This window comes from Palaemon carinicauda, chromosome 7, assembly GCF_036898095.1.
Source record: "Palaemon carinicauda isolate YSFRI2023 chromosome 7, ASM3689809v2, whole genome shotgun sequence".
In the NCBI taxonomy this organism is placed as follows: Eukaryota; Metazoa; Arthropoda; class Malacostraca; order Decapoda; family Palaemonidae; genus Palaemon; species Palaemon carinicauda.
In genome coordinates this window covers 84,430,115-84,452,784 of record NC_090731.1, presented here as the reverse complement: position 1 = coordinate 84,452,784, position 22,670 = coordinate 84,430,115, and the positions used below count along the sequence as shown (strand labels likewise).

General features: G+C 44.5%; 1 protein-coding gene across 2 annotated transcripts in view; it reads left to right on the top strand.

Annotated features, from left to right (window-relative positions):
- Positions 1–11,826: 11,826 nt before the first annotated feature.
- LOC137643952 (protein tramtrack, beta isoform-like) overlaps positions 11,827–22,670 on the top strand; it is an 82,860-nt gene continuing 72,016 nt past the window's right edge. The window contains exon 1 of one of the 2 annotated variants that reach the window (XM_068376741.1): positions 11,827–11,940. In XM_068376741.1, the coding sequence (XP_068232842.1) occupies positions 11,939–11,940 (2 nt within the window). In that variant the 5' untranslated portion in view covers positions 11,827–11,938. Of the gene's footprint in view, positions 11,941–12,100; positions 12,355–22,670 lie in introns of those variants that run through there. The other variant, XM_068376740.1, reaches the window with a different exon arrangement.

The window sequence follows — 22,670 nt, the reverse complement described above, 5'->3', positions numbered from 1 at the left end:
AGCCGTGGTTGTAACCGGCTGATCAACATGGTCAGTCAATCTGTATCTCTGGCTCACCCCCCAACTTGACTCCCTATAAACAGAGAACAGGATTGCTGCCGTGGTGGGGTCCTGTCAGCTGGAGATAGGGAAGAAGATGAGCCTGGGAACTGTTCCAGCAAGACCCTATCTACCAAAAAGCGAGGACTACAGGGGTGGGCCAGTCAAGGGTGCAACTAATCATTCAACAGCAATTTACCAGAAACAAGCGGTTACAACTATAAAGAACAAGGGCTGTCTTTCAAGTAAGGAGTGCAGGTATATACTGTGGCCACTAGTTTTCCCCCTTTTAGACAAGATTGGTTTTTCATTTTACTTGATTTAGTTTTAACTGGCTTTTACATATTTCGGGGTGAGTGCATGGGATTATGTGTACAAATTCAGTGTATAATACTTTGCTTTAGACACCAGTGCAGTCTCGGGGTCACAAGACCACGCGTCCGACCTCACTTCAATCATTTATCATTGCAAGAGACCTCATGTCAAGCATTTTTCTATTGCTTTTTTAATTTGCTAAGTTGCATTTGTTTTATTTCGTTTTTGGTGCTTGTTTAAGCTCTTGCTGCTGTTAAGATGTCAGATTTAACAATGTAAAATCTAGAGTTGTACCAGAAAGTGTTTCTTTTATGGTTAAATTGTACTCCTTTTCAGTTGAGGCAAAAACTCTCTGAGCAAAATCTCGAAGCTAAGTTTCGCATCTTGCTTTTTCAACTAGGGTTGTAGCTCGGATGGTAATAAAAAAATTGTAAGGACAGTGAGACAAGCGTCACCAAGATCAACTGATACTTTATTCAAATGTGCATGGGAGTATATTACAAGGTGCGGACGGAAAGGTAGGATGGCGCTGGCGCCAAAACAGATTGAACTGCCCGCCAAAATATATGTTTTCTTACACTTACAAATACAGTATACGAATTATGAGTTAACAGAAACATGTAATGAAATGATACATATGTCAAAATGTAGCTCTGATAGAGCGGAATGCATATACATGGGAAACCACGGTGTGGCGAAAGGAGAATTCAAATAAATAAACAGTTTGTTGATTTTCTGGACGACGGAGGGAGCGGTGTCCTTACAAGTACTCCCCCCCCCAAGACATCGGGCGGCGTAGAAGGCTGATGATCAATCTTCGTATCTTTTCGGGCGTCGGAGGGTTCCTCTTGTTTTTGAACGGAGGGGCGCGCCGGTGGTCGGCGTAAGGATCTCTTCCTCTTGTCGTCGTTTGATGATTTTTCTTTCGTTGGGCGCCTTGTTTTGAGGTGGAACTCTGGATCTGCCAGGTCCGGCGGAGGCGGTGTCGCTTCCTTCGAGAAACGCTGGTTTCACGCGGTCTATTGAGACCCAGTCCTCTTGGCCATGGACGTCGAGAAGGAAGGCTTTCGTTGTCTTCTTAATTACCTGGTAGGGGCCTCGATAAGGTCTAGTTAGTGGTTGTCGATGAGCATCGACACGGACGAAAACGTACCCGCAGTCATCCAGGTTTTTTGGCTTGAAGTGCTTGGTTCTGTCCTGGTAAGTTTTGAGACATGGCCTGAACTTCCTGGGGATGTCCCTTAGGTGATCCAGCTGCGTGTCGTCCGTTGATGAGGGAAAGAATTCGCCAGGAACTGCGAGCGCCTCCCTGTAAACCTTTTCGGCAGGCGAAGGTTCGCCGTCTGCGCGAGGGGCGGTGCGAAGGCCGAGGAGTACCCAAGGAAGTCGTGATTTCCAGTCCCCGTCGGTGCCATCAGGGATGCCTTGAGGGCGCGGTGAGTTCTTTCGACCCTGCCGTTTGCCTCGGGGTTGTATGCCGTGGTGCTGTGGAGCGTCGTCCCCATCAGGTTCGCCAAAGCGAGCCATATTTCTGAGAGGAAAGCGGGGCCTCTGTCTGTCGTGATGTCGTCAGGAACGCCAAAACTGCTCACCCAGCTTGACAGGAGGGCTTCGGCGCATGCTTCAGTCGTAGCTTCGGTCATCGGCGATGCCTCCAACCACCTCGTGGAGTGATCGATGATCGTAAGCAGGTAGCAAGCAGATCCAGAAGGGGGCAATGGTCCCACAACGTCGATGTGTATGTGACCGAAACGTCTTTTTGGCTGGGGAAAATCGCCTACCCCCGATTCGGTGTGACGGCTGACTTTGCTTGACTGGCAGTTGATGCATGACTTCGCCCATTCCCGGGCGTCCTTTTTTAACCCTGGCCAGACGAACTTTTCAGGCAGAAGGCGAGCGGTAGTGCGTCCTGAGGGGTGTGAAAGTCCATGGATGATATCGAATATTTTCCTTCTGCAGGAGGCTGGTATCCAGGGGCGTGGGCGGCTGGTGCTGGTGTCGCAAAGAATAGTTACTCCTGCTGGTCCGAGGGGAATCGCACTTATCTTGAGCGCGGATGACCCCGTCAGGTGATCCTGTGCTTCTCGGTCGGTGCGTTGTTCGGTTGCGAGATTGGCGTATTCGATTCCCAGGTGGATTGCGTCAATTTCAATCCTTGAAAGGGCGTCCGCGACTGGGTTTTTCTTTCCTGGGACGTAACATATGGTGCACCCGAATTCGGTGATTGATGCGAGATGACGTTGTTGTCGGGAGGACCATGCGTCTGTCGATTTCGTGAAAGCGTGTACGAGGGTTGATGGTCCGTCGCGATTGTGAAGGGAGTGCCCTCCAAGATGTGCCTGAAGTGGCGGACGGCGAGGTAGACGGCGAGGAGTTCCCTATCGAAGGTGCTGTATCTTGTTTTGGCGAGTTTCAATTTCTTGCTGAAGAATGCCAGCGGTCGAGGAGAACCATCGACGAGTTGCTCCAGCACAGCCCCACAGGCGACGTTGCTGGCGTCGGTCGTTAGTCGCAGGGGAGCGTTGTCGACGAAATGAGCCAGGGTGGTGGCATTCGCGAGGGCATCCTTCGTCCGGGCGAATACCTGTTGCTGGGGCAAACCAAACTCGAGTTTTTTTGCTTTTCCTTTCAGGACGTTGTCGAGGGTGACAGGGTTTGTGCGATGTTGGGGATGAAGCGCCTTTAGTATTTGACCATCCCCAGGAACTCCTGAAGTTGGCGGATGGTCGTAGGTATCGGGAACTTTCTGATGGCGTCGACCTTGGTTGTCATGGGTTTTACCCCGCATGAGGATACGTGGTGACCAAGGAAATCCACTCCTTCCGCACCGAACGTGTACTTGTCGAAACGTACGACCAGGCCGTTCTCCTGTAGGCGTTTGAGGACGGTGCGGACGTGCCTCCGGTGTTCCTCCTTGATTTTCGAGAATATCAGGATGTCGTCGACGTAGCAGACGCAGAAAGGTAGGTCACCCAGAATGCTATCCATTAGTCGTTGGAAGGTCGCCCCGGCGTTGCGTAGACCGAAGGTTGAGTATGCGAAGGTGTAGGATCCAAACGGCGTTACAATGGCAGTTTTCGGGATGTCTTCCGGGAATACGGGGACCTGGAAATAAGACTTGAGGAGGTCCATCTTGGTAAAATACTTTGCGCCGTGCAACGCGTTCGTAAGGTCCTGCATGTTGGGCAGCGGGTAGTGATCGGGCGTTGTGATGAGGTTGAGGCGCCTGTAGTCGCCGCAAGGTCTCCAGGACCCGTCTGGCTTTTTTACCATGTGTAGGGGTGATGCCCAGGGGCTCGATGCTTTCTTACAGATACCCATGCGTTCCATGTCCTCAAAGGCGCGTTTGGCATCCTTCAGTTTCTGGAGCGGGAGGCGGCGGAATTTGGCGTGAGTGGGAGGTCCTGTCGTTGTGATGTGGTGGTAGATCCCATGCTTGGACGGGGAACCTGGCGAGTGTCGGAGCTCAGGCTTGAAAACCTCGGGAAATTCTTGTAGGAGGTCGGCGTAGGGATGCGTCGTTACGGCGGATACGGACATTGTTGCAGGGCCGTGTTCTAGGGTGCGGGACTGGCAGGTTCCCGTGTCGACGAGACGTTTGTTAGCGACATCGACGAGGAGTCCGTGGTCGGCGAGGAAATCCGCACCGAGGAGGGGGCGATTGACGTCAGCGATAGCGAAGGGCCAAGAATATGAACGGCCCATGATAGATATCTTGAGGGTCTTGATCCCATAGCACCGTATGGGAGATCCGTTGGCGGCGATGAGTGAGGGAGCGTTTTTGTCGGGACCACGGTCTAGGTCGGACTTGGAAGGTGGGAACGTTGACTGCATTGCACCGGTGTCTACCATGAGTCTACGGTTGGAAACGGTATCGAGGATATAGAAACCATTCTTGTTTTGGTTAACTGCGGCTGCGATGGTGGCAGGTGGATGCTTCTGGCGTCATCTTCTAGGGAAACTGCATGGTGCTCTACATTTCTTGGCGTCGCTGCTGAACTGTTGGTGGTAGAAGCACCATGCTGGGTTAGTCCTAGGGTTCGGTCGTGTTGGTTGCGGTGGTTTCTTTCTTGATAGAACGTTGATCTCGTCGTCCTCAGGGGCCGTTGCCGAGGAGTCTATGGAAGAGCAGCTGCTGAAGGAGGAGAACGAAGGCAGTGTTGACGATGATGCTCCGAGGCGAGATGCTTTGGAGGCCTCATGGAGCTTCTGAGCCTTCGACAGGAGTTCGTTCATCGGGAGCGTGTCGGCGTCTGTCAATTGGGCCCTTACGTCCTGTGGTAGGCGTCGAAGAAAGATCTCGCGAGATAAGCTAATCTCACGTCGTCGGCTGTTGCTGTCTGTTTCGAGAAGCATAAGCAGGCCGGATAACTCGTCCCACGCCTCAACAGGAGAGGTGTCACCTATGGGCTTGCCGGCAAGGTCCAGGACTTTCTGTGCCCTTGCTGAGACGGAGAGGGAGTAGATACCGATGAGTTTCGTTCTCAGGTCGTCGTATGAAACTTGGCCGGCCTGGGCGTCGAGCCATGGGGAAATCTTGTCAAATACCTCTTCAGGTATGGAGGTGAGAACGATGTCAGCCTTGGCGCAGGAGTCGCTGAGTCTAGCGACGCGGAAGAGTACGTCTGCTCTCAGGAACCAGGAAGCGGTGTTGTGTTGAGAAAAGGGCGGCAGTTTGACTTTGGGCGTGGAGGCGAGGCCGTTGGGTGCGATGGGCGTGTTGCTTCCTGCATCGTGGCCAGACGACGAGTCGGCGAAGAGGTGGGAAGTTGATATGTCGGTTAAGCTCATCCTACTGCCTTACATGCACCGAAGTGTGGGAGAACCAAAGGCAGGCTCACGCCGAAGGTAAAGGAGTATAGAGAAGGTAGCACAGCCGTAATAAGTCCGTTAATGGCAAAGCCTAAACCACTGATGCTACTTTCAACTCCGGGGTCACCAGTTGTAAGGACAGTGAGACAAGCGTCACCAAGATCAACTGATACTTTATTCAAATGTGCATGGGAGTATATTACAAGGTGCGGACGGAAAGGTAGGATGGCACTGGCGCCAAAACAGATTGAACTGCCCGCCAAGATATATGTGTTTTCTTACACTTACAAATATACGAATTATGAGTTAACAGAAACATGTAATGAAATGATACATATGTCAAAATGTAGCTCTGATAGAGCGGAATACATATACATGGGAAACCACGGTGTGGCGAAAGGAGAATTCAAATAAATAAACAGTTTGTTGATTTTCTGGACGACGAAGGGAGCAGTGTCCTTATAAAATGATAATTATAATAGTGCCATAGCCTCTGTACCATGGTCTTCCACTATCTTGGGATAGAGTTCTCTTGCTTGAGGGTACACTCGGGCACACTATTACATCTTATTTCTCTTCCTCTTGTATAGTTAAAGTTTTCATAGTTTATATAGGAAATATTCATTGTAATGTTATTGTTCTTAAAATATATTATTTTTCCTTGTTTCCTTTCCTCACTGGACTATTTTCCCTGTTGGAGCCCCTGGGCTTATAGCATACTGCTTTTCCAACTAGGGTTGTAGCTTAGCAAGCAATATATATATATATATATATATATATATATATATATATATATATATATATATATATATATATATATATATATATATATATATATATATATATATATATGTGTGTGTGTGTGTGTGTGTGTGTGTGTGTACACATACGTGTCTGTGAACTAAATCTTGTATCTGATATCAATGTAGAAGAGAAGTGCATTATTTCTCCACTACACAAGCTTATAATTTTATATTATCTTCACAAAAAAATTCATTGCTAAAGAAAATGAATAATACTATCAGTACCCCAACCAACGTTTATTAGGCTTTATGTGTGTTGACTTCCATATAACTATGTATAATAGGGTGAATGAATTGAATATGACACCATGTGTCCACTGATTAAGAAAAGACTATAGCTATTAAAGATTCAGTAGATCTCCATGGTTTGATGGGGATACTTTAAAAAAAAGGAGAACAAGGAACGTAAAGAAAGGACGTGGAATACTACCGCTAGAGAGTTATGGGGTCTTTTGACTGGCTAGACAGAAGTACATTGGATCCTTCTCTCTGGTTACGGTTCATTTTCCTTTTGCCCCCCCCCCCCACACACACCGAATAGTCTGGCCTATTCTTTACATATTCTCCTCTGCCTCATATACCTGACAACACTGAAATTACCAAACAATTCTTACTGCACTGTAATTGTTCAGTGGCCACTTTTCTCTTTGTAAGGGTAGAAGAGACTCTTTAGCTATGATAAGCAGCTCTTCTAGGAGAAGGGCACTCCAAAATCAAACCACTGTTCTCTAATCTTGGGTAGTGCCATAACCTCTGTACCATGGTCTTCCACTGTCTTGGGTTAAACCTCTCTTGCTTGATGGTGCACTCGGGCACACTATTCTATCTTAATTCTCTTCCTCTTGTTTTGTTAAAGTTTTTTATAGTTTATATAGGAGATATTTATTTTGATGTTGTTGCCCTTCTTAAAATATTTTATTTTTCTTCGTTTCCTTTCCTCACTGAGCTATTTTCCCTGTTGGAGCCCTGGGCTTATAGCATCCTGATTTTCCAACTAGGGTTGTAGCTTAGCAATTAATAATAATAATAATAATAATAATAATAATAATAATAATAATAATAATAAAAATAATAATAATAATAATAATAATAATAATAATAATAATAATAATAATAATCGGTTAAGAACTGAAAGTGCATTAGGCCGCAGGCCAATTGGAGGTAGCCTACCATGCAAACCCCGCAACCCCAGCCCCCCACTTAACCAAATTAGGTTTTACTGAAAGCTCTGGATCTACAGAACATAAATATCAATATCAAAATGGAAAATTTATGGATGCATTCCATTTTATGGCCTAAAAAATTATGGGTACTCAAAAAATCCAATTTTAACAATTGACGAGGATTTGAAAATATGGATGTTCATTTTTTAGCTAATATGTCAATAAAGAAAGATTTTAATATAACTTTTAATTTACCGAATGAAAACTCTGAATATTCTCTATCAACACACATTAATCACAGATTTGTAGAAGACAACATAATGATTTTATTACCGGTTCTAAGTGGTTACCCTAACATTTCCAATGAACAATCACTGAGTATTATATTCATATTGTTCACAAATATTACGCAGATAACTTTCATTCATCCATTTGATATCATTGCACATTTAAACCACTGGCCTGCGCCCTATATGGGTAGAACACAAAACCATAAAATGCCGATATAATTGCCTATCAAGGAGAGAACAAAAAAAAAACTGAATGATATAAGAAAAAGACACTGGAAGCAACAGCAAACATAAATAAGTTATATCATCTACTAAATGGTATAATAATCATAATCATCTCCGCCCACGCCCATTGACGCAAAGGGCCTCTGTTAAATTTCGCCAGTCGTCTCTATCTTGAGCTTTAAAATCAATAATTCTCCATACATCATCTCCTACTTCAGGCTTCATATTCCTTAGCTATGTAGACCTGGTTCTTCCACCTCTTCTAGTGTCTTGTGGAGCCCAGTTGAAAGTTTGGTGAACTAACCTCTCTTGGGGAGTGCAAAGAGCATGACCAAACCATCTCCATCTACCCCTCATCATGATCTCATCCACATATGGCACTCGAGTAATCTCTCTTATAGTTTCATTTCTAATCCTATCATGCCATTTAACTCACAATATTCTTCTGAGGGCTTTGTTCTCAAATCTACTAAATCTGTTGGATATTGTTTCATTGTCATACCACGACTCATGTCCATACAGTAACACCGACCTCACTTAACTGATATATATCCTGATTTTATATGTAATTTTAGGCGATTTGATTTCAAAATTCTACTTAACCTAGCCATTATCTGATTTGCTTATTAAAATCTTGCATTAAACTCAAATTCTGAAGATCCTGTTTTAGGGATCATAGTTTCTAATCCACCTCATTAATCCTTTCTCCTTCCAATGATATTTCATCTTCCATTGCATATTCCGTTCTCATCATCTCTGTCTTTCTTCTATTTATCTTGAGCCCAACCTCATGTGATATTTCATGCATTCTGGTAAGCAAGGTTTGCAAGTCCTTTGGTGTTCTGCTAATAAGGACAGCATCATCAGCATACTCTAGGTCAGCTAATTTCCTGTTACCAAGCCAGTCCAATCCTTCTTCGCCATCCCCAACTGTTCTACGCATTACAAAATCCATGAGGAGGATAAACACCATAGGTGACAACATATTCCCTTGGAGTACTCCACTGTTTATTTGATAGGATTCCACTAACATTAACTTTGCACTTGTTATGCTCATGAACAGACGTAATCAAATTCACATATCGAAGAGGAACTTCATAATAATGCAGGACTCTCCACAAAATTTGCCGGTGCACACTATCAAAGGCTTTTTCATAGTCCACAAATGTCACTTGAAGTTATTTTTTATATCATACATATTGTTGTACCACATGTCTTAAAATTAAAATTTGGTCAGCAAAACTTCTACTTTTTCTAAATCCTGCATGTTCATCTCTCAGCTTTTCATAAATCTTCCTCTCTAGTCTCTTTAGAATGAGCATACTACATATTTTCATGACAACTGGTGTAAATGGTATGCCTCTAATTATCGCAATCAGTCAGATCTCTTTTTTTCCATTTTCACCAACACTCCTAACTCCCATTCATCAGGCTTTGCCTCTTCACGCCACATTCTACAAAATAATCTTGTATGTATTCTGGGAAACACTTCATTTTCAGCCAATATCATCTTAGCATTTATTCCATCATACCCAGGGGCTTTCCACCTCTTGAGTTTTTTAATGATAGTTTGGTAGAAGAGAATGACAAGCACTGATGTCTACCAAAATCCGCACGCCATACAATTTCTTTTGGCCACTGGCAATAGTTTACACATTTCTTCGCAGCAGCCTCGAAAATGGAGTGATGGTAGCATAACTGCACCTGATTTGCATCAGTAAGTGGCTGTAGAGGCCATTGGTTAGGGCGTGACTGACGGATGGCATATGTGGGGTGTGGGCACCTTTGTCGCCGCTCCGGCACATCATGGGGTAGGCGTCTGTGTCCTACTGCATTCATGTCAGCTTAGGTTGATGTTGAATGGTTGTCTTCTTCGTCAGGAGTGGAGGCATTGATGGACGTCTTGAAGGGAACCCTACTCTCTACAACAAAAACAACAACAACAAAACATGCAGCCACGTCTAATCCATTGCAGGAAAAAGGCCCCGGATTTGTAATTTCATTTCTGGGGTTTGGCCAGTTTTCATCACCACGCAGGCCAACTGCGGATTGGTGATGGAGGGAGATTTTCGTCTGATCGCTCTTAGCAAACCAACCAAGTATGGGAGGCCCTGACTAGTACAGCTTTGCTGATTGTGGCGATCTACAAACCTTTTCACCACGTTAAGGTATGGACCTACTAAATCAGTTTATCGTGTACACTCTTATGTATTTTGCATATCACTCTGCATATCTGGCGTTTATTTTCAAATCCACATTATCGAAACACTTTGAGAATAAGAAAGTCTTCAGTTCCTTCTTGAGCGAAATATTTTTTCATATATCAATTGTCGAATTTGAATGTTTTTTATTACCAACAGATTGAATATTAACACAGCCGCAATTTATGACATCATTATTATCCAAGGTCCGTATTTTCTGTTAATCTCTTCAATTAGGCTACAAATCATAAGCTTTGTAATTTTTTGAATTCACTCTATCACCACCAGGTTTGTTCAACTTAGTGCAGTTTATACATTTCATCGTCAGTTTTTAAGTTGCAATCATTTTCAAAATGTCCATACCTTTGCCATTAGCAGCAGGTGATCACGTGGTACCTATCACGATTTCATAAGTACTCCCATCTCAACATAACTTTGTCACCATTATCATAAATAGCCTTTCGAACTCCACGATCACATTTCAACAAGTAGTGGGTAGTCCCACATGCAGAACTTTTCTTCAATACCAAACTCATCTTCTCTTTTACCTTTTGAATCTGGTCTAGGCAACGATTCATTTGAATCCGAACATTTAATACTTCATTTTTATAATTGTCTACATTACATGTCATCATTTAGTTTCAATTTTCCTCGTATCGGTGTCGGCAACCATGGTTTAAATCTTGTTTGTTGCTTCATCTCTTTGTATCAGCCAAGTTCACAACACTATGTCCATTTGAAGTTTACCTCGTATCAAGAATAGATACATCTTTAAGTGCGTGTTCAACCTCATTTTTCCTGTTAGTGATTTCAGTTGATGCTTTAGATTACTTAATTACTAATGGGGGTTTTTCCTCAACTTTGTCAGCATATGTAATGTTCTAAATATTTTGCGGCCATCAGTTTTTGAAGTGGTAACTTGACACCACATTCTTCGCTAGATTATCTACCTTCTTAGTGAGATTTTTTTTTTTTTTTCGGATCCGTGGCCTGGGTCAGGATGCTGGTCTGGATGGAATTTGCTGCATCTGCAGTAAGCACAACGAGATGATTTTCCAATTCTGCGATCCTGCCTTCATGTTCGCATATGTTGAGGTCTCTTCTTTAGTTGATTCTCCACTTTTGACATCTTCATCATGGCTATTTTGGCCAAGCCATTTCATTTTTGTTTTCGAAATCTTCATTACTGATGTTAGCAAAACTCACATCCCATCCCCTGGCATCCCAACCCCCAAAGATACACACTAAAAATGAACCATATATCCGTCATGATGTCATTTTATTTTTCACTTGAGTTCATCCATGAGATTAACTACTATTTTCAAATATTTTTTATCTAACGAAATTAAGCGAAAACAAAATCCAAAAACAACAGATTTCTGTTATTTAATGTACAAACAATTAAGTTGTGCTAGGCGACCAGGAAACGTATCCCTGCACCATACTATACAACAAGAGCGGACTAAAAGAAATATAATAGGAATTTCGGAAGACAAGCCTCATTGTAGAACTAAATTTAGTCATAGAATAAGTACGGTGATAGAAAAGAAACGTGTTTTACAAGAGGATGAATGGAGGCAATTAAGACCAAATCTCAAAGAATATAAAACGAGAGGTTGAATTTTTGTATTGTGATTTTAGAGTAATAAAAGGAATTAAAATTGATCTTCAAAATCATCATCTCCACCGAAGATCTATATACAGGTTTAATGAGCAAATAGAAGAAAATCTTATCTTGTCCGTGAGTAGAGTTAACGATAGGGAATTTATTACCAGTATTCACAATTGTTCGGAGTTTTATATAATACGTTAAAAGTAATATGATTAATTACGATTAAAAACTTGTTCTCTACTTAGTGACAAATCCAAATAAAGCAATGTAAATTATATCAAAGTCCACATAGTCTAGCATCTGAACATATTAGAGCCTCACAATGACGTCATATCACGTGACTAAAAAGGTTCCTTTTATTGACCAATCAGCTTTAAGGTTCTGGAGCGGCATCAATTGATAGAGGACGAGAGGAGAAGCGCAGTCGACGCTGTGTCATAGTGGTTGGAAGATGTAGTTCAGAGAAGCTGTGAATTAAATGTAAGTTGGCCTAATTGCCACAGTACAATCAGGCAGGGGCTTCATTACATAATAGTTAATAAATTGATGCGGCTATGATTCTACTTCGTTTAATCCAATATTTGAACAGTATTAAAAAAGCGGCATTGTTGCGCAGCTTGCTATTCTTAAAAGACATTATGGACGCCATGTTTGTGAATTGATCCCAATTTCTTGTTGCAAGAAGCGGCTTTTCTTTCTTGCCATACGTACTGACAAGCAGGGAAAGTTGACTGTGATGACCTTTGAGTGTTGACAGTTAATGAAAGCCCTGTTCATTTGGTGTCATTGCTCTCTAATAACTTTTATCGCAATACACATCCCAGTGTGGGTGTTATGCTCACCTCGGTTCCGTCTGTCAATAGATGTACTCTTCTGTCAATACGCTCATGGACGGTATTACGGAAATGTCATTCAGTTTGATAGTGTCCAGTGTTTATGGCTAATTTCTGTATATAGTTTGGCTTTGACGTTTTTAAAGTAATATTTATTTTCAGCGTGAATTACCATGACAAGTTCATGAATTTCTTCAATGACCTTAGATGTCAGGATGCCTGATAACTTTAAATCAATCAATCAATCTTTTGGACGGCCTTTACTTATTACCTTTCTTGGTAAATAGATGATACTTTAATTTCTAGCCAAATACATGAACCATATAGTTTTCCTACCCGCTCTCTTGTGTTTTATGCATATCTGACCATGATTATTGGCGGAAACCGCCCGTTCATGAGTTTTTGGACCCCCTTATGAAAAGACAATTATGGGGTACCCCGGTGGGAAACCATGTTTTTTTTGGGTGGGGAAATGTCATAAACGAGTGATTTACAGTAATGATAATGGTCAGAAATGCAAAATAAGCCCAAGATAACCAGTTGGAAAAATATATTTGGTTCATGTAAATGGTTGAAAATAGGCCGAAACATCATTATTTAACTTTTGAAAATTGTAAAAGGGTACAGAACCTAACAAACCCACCTAACCTAATCTTGTAGTGGTAAAGTTTTACTGTATTACAGATTCTCATTTCGAACAGAAAATATATGTTTTCCTGTAGTAAATAATGTGATTTGACCTTCATTTTAACCGCAAACAAACAGAACAACCAGTTCGACTAACTTTAAGTAGCCGAACTGGTTGCTGTTATTACGACTGAAATGAAGGTGAAAACCGGTTAAATCACATTATTTTCTACAGGAAAACATACATTCTGCTAAAATGTTTAAATATAAGGTGTCTTTTTATATATTTTCTGTTAAAATGTTTAAATATAATGACTTGTTCAATTTCCGTGTCACTTCACTCGTCAAGAACATATGTACTGTGAACACTTACATTAGCAATGTTACGCAACGTTACCAATGTTACACTGCCATTGCTAACTTTAGCAATGCTACGATAATATTAGCATCTGTATTTTAAAGCATTTTTCCATATACCCTTTACACAATATATAAAAAAGTACAAAAGGGTACAGAACCTAACAAACCCACCTAACCTAAACTAGAAGTTCCCAGGTTACAATCCCTAGCTGGGGCCAAGCCCCCGGACCCCCTTTCCAGGTCTCAAACCTTCCCAGGTCACAACCCCTATCCAAGGATCTACCTGCAAATATATAAAATTAAAGAAATTAATGACTTGCTTTTATGACCGCGACGACGAAACTTGTGGGTCACTGGGTGTTGTGACTGTAACGACTTAACTTTTTTGTCTTAGTGTAGTACTGCACTTGGAACATGGTAAACGTTGGGCTATTACATTGAGATTTAAGAAAATTATCAACATTGGAATTCACCGAAATACTTTCAAGTATGGATTACTGCAGTCGTTACAAGTTTCTAAAGCTTCCATCGTTAAATACACTAAAAGATGTCACTTGAATTAACAAAGACCTGACTAGAGAGTGAACATGAATGAATCAGAATGGGAAACTTGTCCAGAGCAAGTATTTATATGATATCTGGGCGTGACAAGGTAATAACAAAATGTATAAAAGTAATATAGAATGATAAAATAGAGTGTATGTTAAATAATATTTAATGGGAATATAAAATGAGGTGATTTTATAAGATATTGGTTAATAAAACTAGTAATTCTTGGGTCAAACGCAATATGTATACGAGGGTATTGCATAAAAGGAATGGTATAGTTGTACTGAATCAAGTAAAATACTTTAATAAAACGGGTAGAGTCGAATAGTTGAATGAGGCGGTTAAAATGACGTAGGTGAAAATGGGGAGGGGTTATAAGAGAAGTAGTACACCAATTGGTGGAGGACGAGTATATGCGCGGAAAGTCGAAAGTTGCTATGTACAAACGAACGAACGAACGAGAGCGACTACAACCGATCAGTAGAATGTCAACAAATAAATGAAAAATACTGCTAATGTTAGCATGTTATGCTGACATTACTAATGGCAGCTCAATATTATCGTATTTTTTTCATCGGTTTATTATACATCCAAGAAGGTAATGCATAGAGAAGAAAAGGCTTGTTTTACCATTATATACCGATTCCCCAGTATGTTTTCCCCACCTAAAACCTCGAGTTCCCACTGGGGGTCCCCCATTATCGTTGGATATAGATATATATATATTTCTGAAATTATTCATTTGCGACAAGAACAAGTGTCATTTTCGAAGAGAGCGGAATTTTTTCTATAGATAAAAGTAGTTTTTTCCCTAGGTTGCATTGCCCTGTAATACAGTACAATAATACCCTAGTGGGTTCCCAGGTCACAACCTCTCTCTCTCTCTCTCTCTCTCTCTCTCTCTCTCTCTCTCTCTCTCTCTCTCTCTCTCTCTCTCAGAGAGAGAGAGAGAGCGCAGTATAGCTACAAGTTTTCGTGAATAGTCTGGGATTAGTTTGAGGTTAGAAAAGTGGGATAAAACGTCGGCATAGGATACTGATCTTGTGAATTACTAAAAATCTGATCGAGATGGCGCTCTATAACACAGGCAAAGCTTGGAGGTACATTGCTGCAATCAGCAAAAGTAAATTCCAGGAGTTGGCGAAACAAGAAATCGCTAGTAACTCCAACCATTGTGACGGAAAAATATTCGCAGTCATATTGAAACAATATGATCCTGCAAACTGGAGCAAATCTGCGGAAACCTTCAGCAAAATAATAGAAGAAATTCCAAAGAAGATCCATGTGATAAAGAGACTTATAAAGAAAGTTTACATCAATCAACACATTCCATCAAAGAACAATAAGAAGTCCAATATGGAGAATATGCTGATTGATGCATTGGGAAAAAGAATGCCAAAATGGTGCAATACATGTAAGATATGGTATTTCATTATTAATCCTCTACAACTGATCAGAAAATGCGATACCTGTCATGTGCCAACACACCCTACATGTGCTGAAATACAGCAAAAAATAAAAAATAGACACACTAAGGTATCCTGCTCAACATGCTTAGTCTGGATAGAAAATTAAGTCGAGACTGAATCTGCAAATAGTTGAAGATAAAGAAGAGAAAAATGAACAGGATATGTGTAAGGATGCCGAGGAAATCATTGATATAACTTATGATGCCATCCAACAATATACTTACGAAGAAGTAAATTATCAGATGGAAACAAATAATAGACCCAAGAGACTCTACCCGGACCTACATACTTTTAGGGAAGAGCAAGAACAAGAAAAAAAAGAAAGGAAAGATATAGTCTGCAATTTGCTGAAGAGGGAATTGCAGATTTGGCGAAAGATGCTACTACAAGCATCCAAAGATATGCCATAGTTATGAAATATATGGGAAATATGCGTTTGTTCCGTAACTGAAATACAAACCACGCTATTTAATATGGGTTATTACTTTCGGCGTAGCTGAAATGAGCCATTAGAATTTTAACGAGGGTTTACCACCCCACCGCTACTTAGTGGGGGGTAGGGGGGGTAGCCTGCTAAACCCCCCCCCTCACACACACCTGTGATGAGCTCAATTTGCTCTTAGCTCAGGTGGTAAGCGGACGTGTCCGCTCTCACCCTCGCCTCTTTGACAGCCATATTAATGCTTTTGTCTTCTTTACTTATTTTTTCTTATGCTTGGAATATATATATAAACATTCTTTATGTTTATGTATATATTTCTCTATAGAAATGTAGTAAGTTTTCTTTTCAGTGTTTGTGCAGTGTGTGTGATGTACGACAACGACACTTGCGTAGTGCAAGGCCACCACAGTTCCACTTCGTGGGGAACGACCTCTCCCTTTAGTCCTTCGGTCTTCACTTCGTCTTATTTCGTTAACTCGGCCGCCGCAGGGAAACTGTCATCGCCTGGACTCTCTTCATTCACCTATTATCTTCGCTTTGCCTCTTTTCCTAAGAGAAACTTGGATTCTCAGCGAAGGGAATGTGGCCTTCTTTTAGATTGACTACGGTCTCTCTCTACTCGAGGTCGTTCACCCCTTACTACAACTACGTACTATTACGATAGCTCCTTTCCCGTTGCGGGTTAGGTTGCTATTTCCGTTGTTTGTCTCAATTATTTTTGATGAAATCTAATTGTGTTTTAACTTTTCAGCTTCTCCATGGGGAACACTTCCCTTCGGGGGGTCAGTGGTTCTCACTTTTAGTGTATATTCTTAGATGATTTAGATAATTATTCTGTTTTTATTACAGCTCTCTGCCCCCCTTCTCCAGTGGATGTCATTTGGGGAAGGAGGGTGCATACTTAATTCTTATTTTATGTTATTCCCTTGGGGTTTCTCTTCGGAGTTCCTTCCTGGGGAATTTCTGTTAAAATAATTATTTGATTTTATTTTCCCAGTTAACTATGCAGTTCTTCTTCGTTCGACTAAAGAGTACCAACGAAGCAGAGCCTGCTGTCTCTACCGAACTGTCCTGTTCATGACTTGGGAATCTGCTGTCGCTGCCGTCCCTCAAAGGACGTCGTCATGGGCGTTATCCCTTCTCCTAGAAATACTCCCGTGACAACGTGCCAGCACTTCAGATCATCTTAGAACGTTAAGGGAGGTTCGCCTCCGGGGGTTGGACAACTTCCCTTCCGAGGGAGGTTTCCTCCCCAGGTGTGAGGTTTTCTCCCTTTAGAGGGAGAACTTCTCATACCTTAATAAATTCATCGCCTTCGACTACTGTTGCTGCCCTTTGGCCAGACTTTTCTCCCCCCTTGCTGAGTTTTTCTTCCTTCAGGGGTGGAGTACAGTCTTGGCAAGTCTCTTCTACGAAGTGTTCACCTCTCTCGTTCGCGAGAGAGGCCACTCATAGAGACTCCTCTTCGGAGGATCGTTCCTGATAAAGTCAGCTTGCTGATCCAACGGCCCTAAGGGGCGTCACCACGAGTGTCTTCAGGTCTCTTCTATGAAGTGTCAGCTCTCTCGTTTGTGAGAGAGGCCACTCATAGAGACTCCTCTGAGGTGGATCATTCATGATAGGTCAGCTTGCTGATCCAACGGTCCTACGGAATGTCACCACGAGTGTCTCCAGGTCTCTTCTACGAAGTGTCACCTCTCTCGTTCGCGAGAGAGACCACTCATAGAGACTCCTCTTCGGAGGATTGTTCCTGATAAGTTCAGCTTGCTGATCCAACGGCCCCAAAGGGATTCACCACATGTGTCTTCAAGTCTCTTCTACGAAGGGCACCTCTCTCGTTCGCGGGATAGGTCCCTCATAGAGACTCCGCCTCGGAGGATCAAGCAGAACTTCCAGTGACCTCTACCTTGTGCTGCAACGTGGTCCTTTGAACTTCGGTCCTAGACTCTAGCACGGACCTTTACGGTCCCATCGGTGGATACTGGCCCTTCGAAAGGGCCTATCCCGGTTTCTGATCGTCCCGCCAGATGACCTACCGATCTACCAGCGCAACGTTGCGCTGCAACGAAGGACTTCGGTCCTGTACTCTAAAGTAGACCTGCTTACAGTCCTCATTGGGGGATGCCCGCCCTGTTTTAAGGACACATCCCAGTTCCTGATCGTCCTGCCAGCTGCCCCTTCAACCTAGCGTGTAAACGTGCTTGCAGAAGCGCGTAGAACGCGTGCGCTTCACGCACGCACGCACGCGCGCAAGCGCCGACGATCCACACAAGTGCCGACGATCTTCTTACACTCGCAAGCGCCGACGATCTTGTCCGCGCGCGGGTACTGATGCTCTCCCGCGCGCGTGCCAATAGTCTTGCACACGTGCGTCAACAACTCGTAAGCGCGCCAACGTCAATCTGATTCCTGCACATTCTATGAAGTCTCGCCAGCGCGCCAACATTCTGGCCCGCACGGGCTCTTCATTCTGATCCTGCACGTCAATCTGATTCCTGCACACTCTATGAAGTTTCGCGCCCGCGCGCGAGCGAGCGCTCCAGCAGTCTCCCGCACGCGAGCGAGCGCTCCAGTTGTCTCCCGCACGCGAGCCCCAGGTATTCCCCAGCGCGCTCCCCAGTGCAATCACCAATACCTTCCCATGCGCGAGGCTGCCGGACAACGCGCGGTAATGGCGCCATCACCGCATCCCCCCCCCTGCAAGCACAGAACAGCGTGCTTGTCGGTAAGGGGGAAGGTTCCAGAAAGGTCTAGGGACATTTCATCCTTATTTTCCTTCTTCTTACAGGCGACTCCTCCAGAGGGAGTGTCTGACAGCGCAGCCGGGAGCCCTGGTTTGGGGCTCTAATCAGAGCGGTAGCATAGGCTTTCAAGCCTGTTCTCTCTGAGTTGGGCCACAAATCCTTGGCTGCATCTACTCCCCTGAAGAGGGAAAGAGGAGTTTCGGACGCGGTAACTTCTCCGAGGACGAAGCTGTCTTCGAGGCAGGCACCCTCCCCCCCTCAGACTTTTCTCCCTCCCCTTCGGACGAAGATTTCCCGTCCTCAGGAGAGTCACATGAGGTGAGAAGTTCCCTCATCACACCATTGAGGGAAACCCCACCTCGCGTGGTAAAGCCTTCTCGAATAAGGGTGGAGAAGAGCCTGCCTCCGTCGTTGTTGGAGTCCTGCATCCCTCCCAGGAGGGAGTCAAAGGACTCCAAGACAATACCGGGAGGCCCCTCGCACCGGAATCTACAGGCTCAGACATTCTTCTGTTATGGAAACGAACCGGTTTGAACCTAAGGACGTGGAGTAGGCTGCTGAGAGGTGAAGGAAGTCACCAAGACTCCCTCCTACATAGGGCTTTGACATTCAAGCCTTATAAACCTTCAGCACCCCAGCAGCCACGTCCCACCGAAACAACGGCAGCGGAGACAGTGGTGTCTAAGCCCTTTCCGGTCAAGGACAAGAAAGGCAAGAAGTCCTCCAGGGAAGGGAAGAATCCTAGAGGGAGCAGCCGAGGCCGCAAACGCTAGGATTGGCAGTCCCCCTGCAGGTCCTCAGTGGGAGGATGCCTACAAGGTTGCGCAGGCAGGTGGCAGCAACTCTGGGCCGATTCCTGGACGATTTCCGTAATCAGTCAAGGATATCGCGTCCCGTTCACATCTCTACCTCCCCTGAGGACGAATACGGTGTCATTTAGCTCCCTTGCCATGGGATCAGCAAGGGGGCGGGCCTTTAGGGCAGAGGTCCAGATTAAAGCAAACTCCGTTCAGCATGGAGAACGCAAACACGATCAGTTTTGCAGTGAAGCCGCAAGACAAGGTGTATACTGGATCTGAAGGACAGGTACTTCCAGATCCCAGTCAATCCGTCTTCAAGGAAGTACTTAGGATTCAGCCTAGACCACAAGGGGTACCAGTTCAAGGTGCTATGTTTCGGTCTCTCCACAGCACGACAAGGTTTTACCAGAAGTGTTCACCCTAATATCATCGTGGGCACACAGGATCGGCATCCGTATCCTCTGTTAACTGGATGACTGGCTGATCCTAGCAGACATGGAGTCATCCCTTCTTCAACTCCGAGACAAACTTCTAGGACTATGCCAGGATCTGGAGATCATGGTAAATCTCGAGAAGTCCTCTCTGCTTCCCACTCAAAGACTGGTTTACCTAGGCATGATTATAGACACCAATCTCCACAAAGCCTTCCCATCAGACGACAGGATAGCAAGGCTGAGAAGGGTCGCAAGCCATTTCATCAGTCGAGAAGAGCTTCCAACCCAATCATGGTTACGTCTCCTTGGTCACCTTTCATCCTTGGCTCGTCTAGTTCCCAACGATTGCCTCAGGATGAGATCTCTCTAGGGGCGGCTCAAGTCCCGGTGGAATCAAGGTTGCGATTCCCCGGACGTCATGATCCCTATGGGTCCTGCGGAACGGATGGACCTCCAGTGGTGGGTGATAGACGAGAACCTACGAAGAGGAGTGGATCTTCTCGTCTTTCCCCCGGATTTAATGCTGTTTTCGGACGCCTCAAAGAAAGGGGGGGGAGGCACGTTCTGTACCACAGGAGCTCAGGCCTGTGGTCAGAATCAGAAAAGTGCCTCCATATAAATCATCTAGAAATGAAGGCTGGTTTGTTGGCCCTTCAGCAGTTCCACAAATACCTGGCAGGTCACTCTGTGGTGGTAATGAGCAACAACACCACAGTAGTGGCTTACATCAACAAGCAAGGAGGTACCTTTTCGAAGCAGCTATCCCATCTTGCAGTAGAGATACTGAGATGGACCGGAGTCTGCTCGATTCTACTATAGGCGCGTTTCATTCCAGACAAGAGGAATGTGCTCACCGACAATCTGAGCAGAGCGTCTCAGATACTGAGTATCGAGTAATCTTTGTGTCATCTAGTAGCCAACAAAGTCCTGACTTTGTGGGGTTTCTCGACTGTGGATCTGTTCACGACAGCACTGATCTTCAAGATTCCACCTTACTTCCCCCCAGTCCCGGATCACAAGGCAATCTGGCAAGATGCCTCCCAACAACGGGGGGACAACATTAACGTGTACGCCTTTCCCCCATTCTCAGATTATCGGTCAATTTTTCAATGACCCTCATAGCTCCGCTATGGCATCACGCGGAATGGTTTCCAGACCTTCTGCAATTCCTAACGGAACTTCCGAGAGAATTCCTTCCACGACACGATCTACTCAGATAACTACATGCCAGCATCTTCCACAAAGCTGTAGCTTCGCTACGACTTCGAGCTTGGTGACTATCCAGCATCTCCCCTCTGAGAGAGGAATTTTCGCAACAAGTTGCGATTAGGATGTCTAGACATCTGCGAAAATCATCCGCATCTGTCTACCAGGCAAAGTGGAAAGTCTTCGGTGGTTGGCATCTGCTAGATGCCACTATTCCAGCAATAGCGGAGTTCCTCGTGTATTTGCGGGAAGAAAAGGCCCCTTTCTGTCTCGCCGGTGAACGGCTATCGCTCGGCCTAGCCTTAGGCTCAAAGGAATGACCTTTTCTTCCTCGCTGGAACTTTCCCTACTCATACGAGCTTATGAACTTACCTGCCCTCAGTTGGATGTGAGACCTCCTCCATGGAACGTGGTTCGGGTTCTTAGGTCTCTTAAGAGACCTCACTATGAACCATTATGCAAGCTTCAGTTCGCCACCTAACTTGGGAGACAGTGTTCATACTAGCTTTGGCTTCGGCCAAGCGAGTCAGTGAACTTCATGGTCTCATATGACATAGCCCATGCAAGGGTATGGAGGGAAGGTAACGTTTAAACTCGTCCCTGGGTTTGGTGCTAAGACTCAAAATCAGGGGCGGCCAGGCGCTTGGTTTGACTCCTTCCGGATTCGAGTCACCGTTCTGTAACAGATGTCCCAGACCTGCTCCTACTGCGCCCAGTAAGGAGTCTGAGGTTATATCTCAGAAGAACGGCTAGAGTCCGTCCCCAAGTGCAAACATTGTTAGCACTGGGAGGATTAAGAGGAGGGTCACCAAGAACACCATCTCGTAGGGTGATCCATCTGTCCCTGAATCCAGACCCTCCTCCGTCATGTCACCCTAGAGGTCATGATGTCGGGCGTAGCTACCTCCCTGGCCTTCAAGAGGAATTTCTCAATGACGCAGGTCCTTCAAGCTGGGGTGTAGAAGCATCAGACGACCTTCACAGTCCACTACCTGCTTGACGTGACCCACAGGAAGCTCGATACATTTTTTATCGGCCCTGTGGTGGCTGCACAACAGCTGGTTTAAAACCTCAAGCTCCTTAGTGGACAAGTAGCAGAAGGTTGAGGGCATTGTTACCTGGTCTTAGTCTGCATGAATGAAAAGATTTGTCTGGCCCTTACTCTTTTCTTCCTCCTCCCCTCTCTTGGGGAAAGCAGCATCCTGGGTTCTCTGCACAGCTGACCTCAAACCACTGCAGGTAAACCATGTTTCCGTGTGTTCCGAGTATTTAGATAATACTGTCATATCCCCATACCCTGACGAGGTGGTACTGTATTGGGAACGTCCTATCGTAGAATTCCATCGAAAGGACTTCAGGTCAACTTCCTAGGACGAGTCACAATTCATTCCTTCACACACAAGCTTATGTAGGCCGCGGTCCTTGCAGAGCAAGGCACTTGCGAGGTGCAGGGACTCCTTATCTTTGAGTACTGACACACTCAGATACTGAGTCCCCGGGCAAAAAGCCAAAAGCCAGTAATGGCTGGGACTTATCACCCTACTTAAGGGTTGAGTCACCCATATTAAATAGCGTGGTTTGTATTTCAATTACGGAACAAATGACAAATTACCCAACTATACAAACCTTAGCTATTTAATCAAACTTGCCAGCCAGCCCTGTCTCCCGGGAAGTCCTACCTCTAAGCAAAGTGAGCTAATCACAGGTGTGTGAGGGGGGGTAGGGGTACCAAGTTACCCCTCCCTA